Source organism: Orycteropus afer, unplaced genomic scaffold, assembly GCF_000298275.1.
Source record: "Orycteropus afer afer isolate SDZICR_OR568_19922 unplaced genomic scaffold, OryAfe1.0 scaffold00084, whole genome shotgun sequence".
NCBI lineage: Eukaryota > Metazoa > Chordata > Mammalia > Tubulidentata > Orycteropodidae > Orycteropus > Orycteropus afer.
Genome location: NW_006921671.1, coordinates 2,307,839 through 2,316,501, shown reverse-complemented (window position 1 = coordinate 2,316,501; position 8,663 = coordinate 2,307,839). Strand labels below are relative to the sequence as shown.

The following is an 8,663-nucleotide window of genomic DNA, read 5'->3' as shown; positions in this document are numbered from 1 at the left end:
AGTAAGAAAAATGAGGATGTTCCTGGCAAAAATTGTCATCAAAGAAAATCAAATGGGAAAAAAAAAGAAAGCACTGCTGAGATAAAATGATCACTGTACCTCCCAGCAAATGTCAATGATATCCTTATCTTATTCCTGTGATTCTGAAAGCTTCTGGAGTTTCTCTTTGAGATACGCTCCTGTAACCAAATCTACACTTTTTCTTCCCTCCGCAGTTTTACCAGTCATACTCTAGACACAAAGTTGTGCAGTATTGTTTTGATGAGGAAAGTAGACAAACTGGAGAAACAAAGAGCTGAGAAATCTCCAGAAACACTATCTTTCAATAGTGGTCACTCCCTATTCCACTTCTTTTAAGAACAAATGCTACCTGTAAGTTTAATGTCTAGAATGTTGTACATAAAATCTTTCCAGCTTCTTCTCTCAATTTCTGCTAAAATATTCTCTCTAGAATTGATTGAAAGAAAAGGTATAAACAAACAAAGGAGTATGTCCAGTCTGACAACAGATCATAAGGCAGATGTAAAGCATGAAACCAGTGTGCAGTGAAAATGAGAAAAAAAGATAAAACACACTTTTTAGAAGCTAAACTGAATGACAAATATAAATTAAGGGTATACACCAACATCCTAAAGCTCTGGAATGTTCCGCAGTGTTAAAAAAGGCAGCTATCCATATCCACTATTTTGGAGTCATGTAAGCCATCTCTGGTTGTTACATGGTGATTTGCGGTTCCTACGTTTGTTGCCTGTGGATTTACGGCTTAGACTCACAATCCTCCACAACTACGATCCACCGGAATCACAACTCTTCTGTCGAGGTTCTCTTCCGCAGTTTTCATTAGGATAGCAAGTCGGCTTCCAGACACCCTTCCTTTTTGAATGGCACTCATCAGCTTGAACAGAAAATATGCAACAGATTCAGAAGGCAGATGGCTTATTCCCCTCTTTGTGATATTTTAATGGTTACCATTGCAGTAGGCGGGAGCTCTGGTAGCATAGTGCCTAAGGCACTTGGCTGCTAACCAGAAGGCTGGCGGTTCCAACCCCCCAGTCACTCCTCTGAAGGAAGATGGGGCAATATACTTCCATAGTTACACTGCCTCAGAAACCCAAGGAGGAGTCCCTATGAGTTGGGTCCGACTCGATGGCACATAACAACAACAACATTGCACTAGCCAGAGGTAATTAAATGCGCCATCAAAAACCACAGCAGGTACCCATAGCTCAAAAAAGAGAAGTACAATTTTTGAACATTTCAAAAAGAGGGGAGGAACAGGTATCTTACCACTGCTACAAAAAACAAAACAAAAAACCAACATTTATCTAGCAAATCAGGTTAACTTTTAAAAGCAAATCTATTGCATCACTTTTTGCCCTTAAATGTGCTCAGGGCACATATTTTTTTCAGCAACTCAAATACTGGATCTTTAATTCCATTTAAAAATCTTAAAAACGAATATCTGGGATTGAACAAAGAAGACAAACTATGACCTGTATTTAACTATCCTTACTACCCTTCTTTTAGTGTTACTGTACTTGACAACTTCAAGTCTTCTAAATCCAAATTCCTTAAAGACTTTTTAAAGGAATTTACATTTAAGTCCTGAAAATGGACTCAGGCATCTACCTTAAGAATTAAAAGCACTCCACAGCCCAGATTTTAACTAATTCATTTTTATCCAATGGATAAAATCAGAATTAGTTTTGAAATTACATGCAGTCAACGGGCGAAGGCCTGTAATCTGTAGGCACTTTGCAATTATGAGCATGGGGAATTTTTTTTTCTCCTTCTCAAGTTGATGTGGTTTTAACTATTTGCTTTTTCTTGAGCTCATTTACCTAAAACTTAAAACATTTGTTTATCTTAAAAAGAAGTGATTTAGCTATTCACTGGAAAAGTGTACATAAAATTTTCAAAACATGTTTAGGGTTAGTTTTCATTCCAAAGAGACACATTTAAAAATGGCTCTGAATGAGAGTTAAAAGCAACTGCCAAAGGGCCGAATCAGAATTTCATGACCTTATTAAAAGCTGTTTCACAAGCTATTGCTTATTAGAGATGGACATTTCTATGCAGAAGTGTCATTAAAGCCCAAGCGTAAAAACATAGTCATGTAACCATGCACTATCTATAGTAATCTTCAATGAGAATTACTGAAAAACCAATTCTGTATTCAAAAAGATGTTTAATGGACAGACATAAGCTCTTAGTCTTAATAAAAGGAAAGTATCTTATTACCTCCCCCAAGAAAAACCCATTGAAAATGTACTTTATACCTGACGAAGAATGGCGTAACAAGAAGGGATGCCGACAACTAAAGACAAAAGACTTTATGTATTATTTTGTCTCAGATTCCATGAAGACCTTCACAGTTTGTCAGAACTAACAAAACTAATAGAACTCAAACTTCTTTCTTTAAGCATAAACAGTATATGATGAATCAACCTCGGAAAACTCAGTTTTGTTTAACATAAAAAGTATCCCAAAAGTACTATTACAAGATAAAAAATAGAATTTGGGTGTGAACGTATTTCATACAGAAACACGACCAGCACTTTTTTAGGCTGAATATTATACTGTGTATTTTACTTGGTAAAAACATGAATACTCTTTCATTTAGAACTGTACAAGAAATACTCAATTATTAAAAACTTCTACAAGGATATCTTCAGGTAATTTAAGTTATTTTCTATGTGTTTAAATATAGTGCACTTAAAAAAAAATTACTTAAAACCTTGAAATGTGCATTTAGTTAAAAAGTAAGCTAAAGAACCAAACATTCTTTTTTGTAACGCTGGACACAACCTGTGAAAATTTTCTGCATTTAGATTCAACAATGCTCTTATCTGCAGCTCATCTCCAGAGAGACAATTACCATTTCCTTTGCCTTGATCTTGTTTGTTTAACTTGACACAGTGGAAAAAGGGCTGACATTGACCAAAATCCCCAACATTAATTTATTTCATGTTCAGCATTCATCATTGCCATAGTGCAAGCAAAGATCTGGCATTCATTTGAAATACCTGCCCAGGAAGCACTACAGAAAAAGCATGGCAACTTGGTAACCAATGCATTCTTCATGTTAAGAGTCTCGTGGACATATATAAATAATGTATAGGTTTATTTCTTTTAAGGAATAATGTGTAGTATCTAATTTGAAATTAAAGTAACAATATTTCATTCAATGGCATAGAGATTAAACAAGTGACCCTTGGATAACTGGAAATGAATATGTTTGAATTATATGGTCTTAACCCCAGAATACAATGTACCTTCTTAAGCTTTTCACATTCTTTACAGTGTAAGATTCTAATAATTACATTGTCAAATGAATATTATTTTCAAATCAATATAAATAAGATTTTTTTAAGTGCCTTCATAAAAAAATCACTTTCTACACTAGGAATAATGTGTTGCCTCATTTGAAGGTGGGTAGAAAATGGCCCAACAGCGATATTCCATGGCATACTTCTTTTAAAAGCATGCTACTTATTCAGCCTTTACAGTCATAATTAACTTTGGTTTTATCTAAGTTGCCCGACACAACAGAACGTTTCTTATAAAAAGAAAGAAAAAGAAAATTCACAAAGTAGAGCCTTATCTTGAGTGCAGGCATATCAACCTTTGCTGGCTTCAAGCTTTCTCTTTTCAGAATGAAGTTACAATGGTGTGGGCTTCAAAACCCACACTTGAACATCCATTTATTATAATGACAACCGAAAGACAAAAGGAAACATGCTTGTTACTTTTTATCACAACTTACCTGCAAGAATTCATTGAGTTCAACCTGTCCATTTTTGTTCAAATCTACTTCATTCAGAATTTCATGTAGTGTATTTTCATCCATTTGGACATTGATACTCTAAAAGAAAAGCAAAGAAGAATCCTGAAGTTAAATACATCCTTTTATACTCTTATTAAGCACTTCACAAAATATTACTTGTAGAAAATATTATAAGAGAAGAAAATACATGTAATATCGTTTTACATTATTCCACTCTTTAAGACTGATAATGAACTATAACAAAAAAATTTTTACCTCTAATACACGCTGAACGTCAACTATAGTAATAAAGCCTTTCTGGTCTGCATCAAACTTATGAAATCTCTTCTTGTACCTGGAATACAACATTGCTTAACAAGAAAATATACTTACAGAGAAGAAAAAAAAAAAAAAGACATGGAAACATATTAGAAGTACCTGTCAATATCTGAAGGCAGTAGACTAATTTCAGACCGATCTGTTAGTTGTTCTGATCGAGATTTATAGCCCATTTCATAATACAGGAACTTCTTAGCAGTTTCAAGTTCTTCCTAATACACAGACACACAAAAAGCAAAGATTTACGGGAAGAATTATAAATTTTTTTTCCTCTCCCCTCCTGTTTTGGACTTTAAAAAAATAGCTGAGAGGGCAGAGCCAAGATGGTGACTTAGGGAGACTCACCATACTGTCCTTCTACAGCAAAGATCAAAAACAAGCAAAACCAATGTAAAAATTAAACCTGGAAACTTGAACAACAAAAAAGAAGGATAAAGAATCAAATTAAACACTAGTTGGAAGGAAAAACTGAATGAATGCAGCAAATGAGGAGTAATATGGAGTTGATGGGCTCAGCTACCTGTTCTGACTCAATGTGGCCATCATAAAACATATCCAGTAATGAGCCTACATGAGGGACACAGGGAAGCAACTTCATGTAATTACCATAAAAGACAGAGAAGCTATGTAGACACACCCAGATGGCAGCAAGGTCAGCAGGTTATGATCCACGTATAAGAAAGGAAAATACAGAAAGTGAGTAAGAATTATAGGAATTCTGCTGTTTGCAGAGCAGTGAGGAAGCTTCCCCTCCAGCCATTCCTGTCTTCCACCCCCTCTTGCCCACTCAATGTGTGGTAGTAGCTGTACTCTCACATGCAAACCCACTTGCCACTTACACTCCACCAGGCCCAGGAAGCAGAAATGATCATGCAAGCATGCATGCACGTGCCTGCCTGCTCCCCACACCCTGCCAAGTGAGAGGCAATGGCAATATAACTGTGCATGTGCCCACCCACAGCTCCCTCTTCTCTCCCCACAAGGGGTGAGAGACAGAGATGGCCCAACTACACCCACAAGTGTCCATTGGCTCCTTCCTCCACCCTGACAGCAGTACAACCAAGCATGTGCCCACCCACCACTCACCTCCCCCATCTGATGGGAGGTAGTGATCATGCCCCCACTAGCTCACCACATCCACCTACCACATCTACACCCTACCCACTCGATGAGTATTACTGCTTGCTCCTGCACCACTAGCCATAATGACAGATGGCAACCAATGCCCACCCAACCTGCTCTCAGTCATCCTGCAAGACCAGTAGAGAGAGACCAGTTCTCACACAATCAAACTACCCTACCCACCCAGAGACTTGTGGTGAGTGCTCCAGTTCGACCAGACTAGTGATCAGAGTAGCATGTCTGTCCCACCTTCCCAAATATATTAGAATAAAGCAAAAAAAATCAATGCAGGAAACAAATGTACAATTAATAAATAAATATATCACTTAATGCCTTGGAAATAACAGACAATATCAAATCACCGAAAGAAGCAGGACAAGATGGCTCAAGAAACTTCTTGTAAGGAAGAAATGGTAACGGAACTACCTGATAAGGAATTCAAAAGAATTACATTGAGGGTTCTGAAAGAGATCAAGGAAAACACAGACAAAATCAAAGAAAACACAGAGAAAGTGCTTAAAGAAAAAAAACAACATAATGACAGACAATTAGAAACAATACAAAAGCCATAATCCTGAAGATTAACAATAAAATTTTAGAAATAGATAGCTTAATGGAAGAATTGAGTGAATGGAAGACAAAATCAGTGAAATAAAGGGCAAATCCCTTAACACTAATACGTTTGAAGAAAAATCAGAAAAAAGAATGGAGAAAAATGATGATACTCTAAGAGTTCTGTTGGACACTATCAAGAAGAAGAATTTATACATGATTGACATTCCAGATCAGAAACAGAAAATAAAAAGCACACAGAGAATGTTGAAGATTTGCTGGCAGAAAATGTCCCTAATATTGAAGAAGAGAAGATACTCATGCACGAAGCACAATGAACCTCATATCAGATAGATTTCAAAAGAAAATCACATGTTATAAGACATACTATAATCAAACTTTACAAAACCAAAACAAAGAAAAGTCTTGAGAGCAGCTCAGTAAAAATAAACTTTCACCTACAAAAGGGAATCAGTAAAACGAAGCTCTGAATTCTTGGCAGAAAACATGCAGTCACGAAGGAAACAGGGTAACACATATATAACTCTGAAAGAAAAGAACTACCATCAAGAATTGTATAGCTGGAAAATTTGTCTCTCAAATATAATCACAAAATAAGAACATTTCCAGACAAACAGAAAGTATGGGAATTTGTAAAAACCAGATCAACATCACAAGAAATATTAAAGGGAGTCCTTCAGACAGAGAATCAACAATAGCAGATAAAAACTTGAGATTAAGACACATGATTGCATCGGCTAAATACTAACCTAGACAAAGAATACTCCAAAATAAAATAAAGGTACACTGAAAAGAGGGAACCATACACATACATGTTTAAATGATGACAGCTTCAAAACAAAAAGGGGGAATAAATAGTATAATTACAGAGAGGAAGTCAGGGCAATATCAAGAAATAAAAGACTGTTTTAAACTTAGGAAAATAAAGGCACAACTATAAAGAAAAGTAACAAATCTACTCAACAAAATAAAAAAGAAAATCAAAGATTCAGTAAATACAAAATTAATAACAAAGTAATGAAGAGAAAATCCATAAACTAAAAGAACTCAGTACAGAAAATTATGAGAAACAAAGAAACCACTGATACAACACACACACAGACAAAAGCATGACAAAATCATACCAACAAATACACACCTATCGATAATTACACTGAATGGAAAGATTTAAATTTACCAATAAAGAGAGGAGTAGAAGAACGAATACAAAAACATGTTTCACCTCTATGTGCATACCTTTGATAGGAAAGTGTAAATAAACTAAAAATCAAAGGATGGAAAAAAATGTATCAAGTAAACAGTAACCATAAAAGATAACAAGTGGCAATATTAATCTCTGACAAAATAAACTTTAAGGCAAAATCCACAACAAAAGAGAAGGAAATAAACCAATTGAGAAATGAGATGAGTGACATTACAACAGAAAAAATGAAATAAAAAGGATCATAACAGACTATATATATGTATGTGTGTGTGTGTGTGTGTGTGTTGTTGTTGTTGCTGTTATGTGCCATCGAGTCAGACCTGACTCATAGCAACACTCCTTGGGTTTCTGAGACAGTATCACTACGGAAGTAGATTGCCCAACCTTCCTTCCAAGGAGTGGGTGGTGGGTTTCAACCGCCAGCTTTCTGGTTACCAGTCAAGTGCCTTAGGCACTATGCTACCAGAGCTTATATATATATATATATATATATATATATATATATACACACACACACACACACACACACACACACTTGTATTCCAACAATTTGAAAACCACACACACACTTGTATTCCAACAATTTGAAAACCTAGGGGAAATAAATTTCAGAAAAAAACACTACCTATCTATACTAAAACAAAGGAAGTAGAAAAATTGAAAAGATCCATAACAAAAGAAGAAATTGAGAGGTAAAATAAACTGCAGAGCAAAAAAAAAGCCTTAGCCGAGGCAGCTTCACTGGAGAAGTCTACCAAACATTTAGAGAAGAGCTGATACCAATTATACTGAAACTATTCCAGAATACAGAGAAGGAAGGAGTACTTCTGAATTCATTTCATGAAACCAGCACAATCCTGGTACTAAAGCCAGGCAAAGACACCACCAAAAAAGAAAACTATAGACCAAAATCCTTAATGCACATAGGCACAAAATTTCTCAACAATATTCTAGCCAATATAATTCAGCAACATATTAGATAATAATAATACATAATGACCAAGAAGAATTCATCCCAGGTGTATATGCAAGGATGGGTCAACATTAGAAAATCAGTCAATATAATCCACCATATAAATAAAACAAAGGAAAAGAATCACATAATCATCTCAATTAATGCAGAAAATGCATTTGATACCATTCAACACCAATTCCAGGTAAAAATCCTCACAAAATAGTAATAGAAGGAAAAATTTTCAACAAAATTAAGAGCATGTATTTAAATTAAAAAAAAAAAAAACCTGCCAACATTATTCTCAATGAAGATGCGGTAGTTGTTTGTGTGTCAACTTGGCTGGGTCTGGTTGAGAGGCTGGGCAGCTGGTGGTAGTTATTCCCCATGATGAGACTGGCCATCAGCTCCACCGTGGGATCTACCACAAGCAGCCGAGTACCTGCCTTTGGGGTGTGGCCTGCTTCCTGCATATAAGCAGCAGCTCTGGGAATGTACTCTAGCATATGGCACGCTTGGACCCTGCATGTAGCCATGGTCGTTGTTCAGCAGCCTGCCATGCTCTGCCAACCTTGGGACTTAAAATAAACTTGAATTAATGGCCTGCCATGTGGTTTGGTAACATCAGGACTGTGCCTTTTTACTTATCAACCTTCGGCTTCTCAGTCTCAGCAAGCAGCAGCTGTCTGAGTGAAGAAAAACCTTTA

At 36.1% G+C, this 8,663-nt stretch overlaps 1 protein-coding gene across 1 annotated transcript in view; it reads right to left on the bottom strand.

Annotated features, from left to right (window-relative positions):
* Positions 1-769: 769 nt before the first annotated feature.
* GPD2 (glycerol-3-phosphate dehydrogenase 2) overlaps positions 770-8,663 on the bottom strand; it is a 172,876-nt gene continuing 164,982 nt past the window's right edge. Inside the window, exons 13-16 of the mRNA XM_007941812.2 lie at positions 4,205-4,317; positions 4,043-4,121; positions 3,767-3,865; positions 770-895 (exon numbers count right to left, since the gene is read on the bottom strand). Coding sequence (XP_007940003.1) covers positions 770-895; positions 3,767-3,865; positions 4,043-4,121; positions 4,205-4,317 — 417 coding nt within the window. The remainder of the gene's footprint in view (positions 896-3,766; positions 3,866-4,042; positions 4,122-4,204; positions 4,318-8,663) is intronic.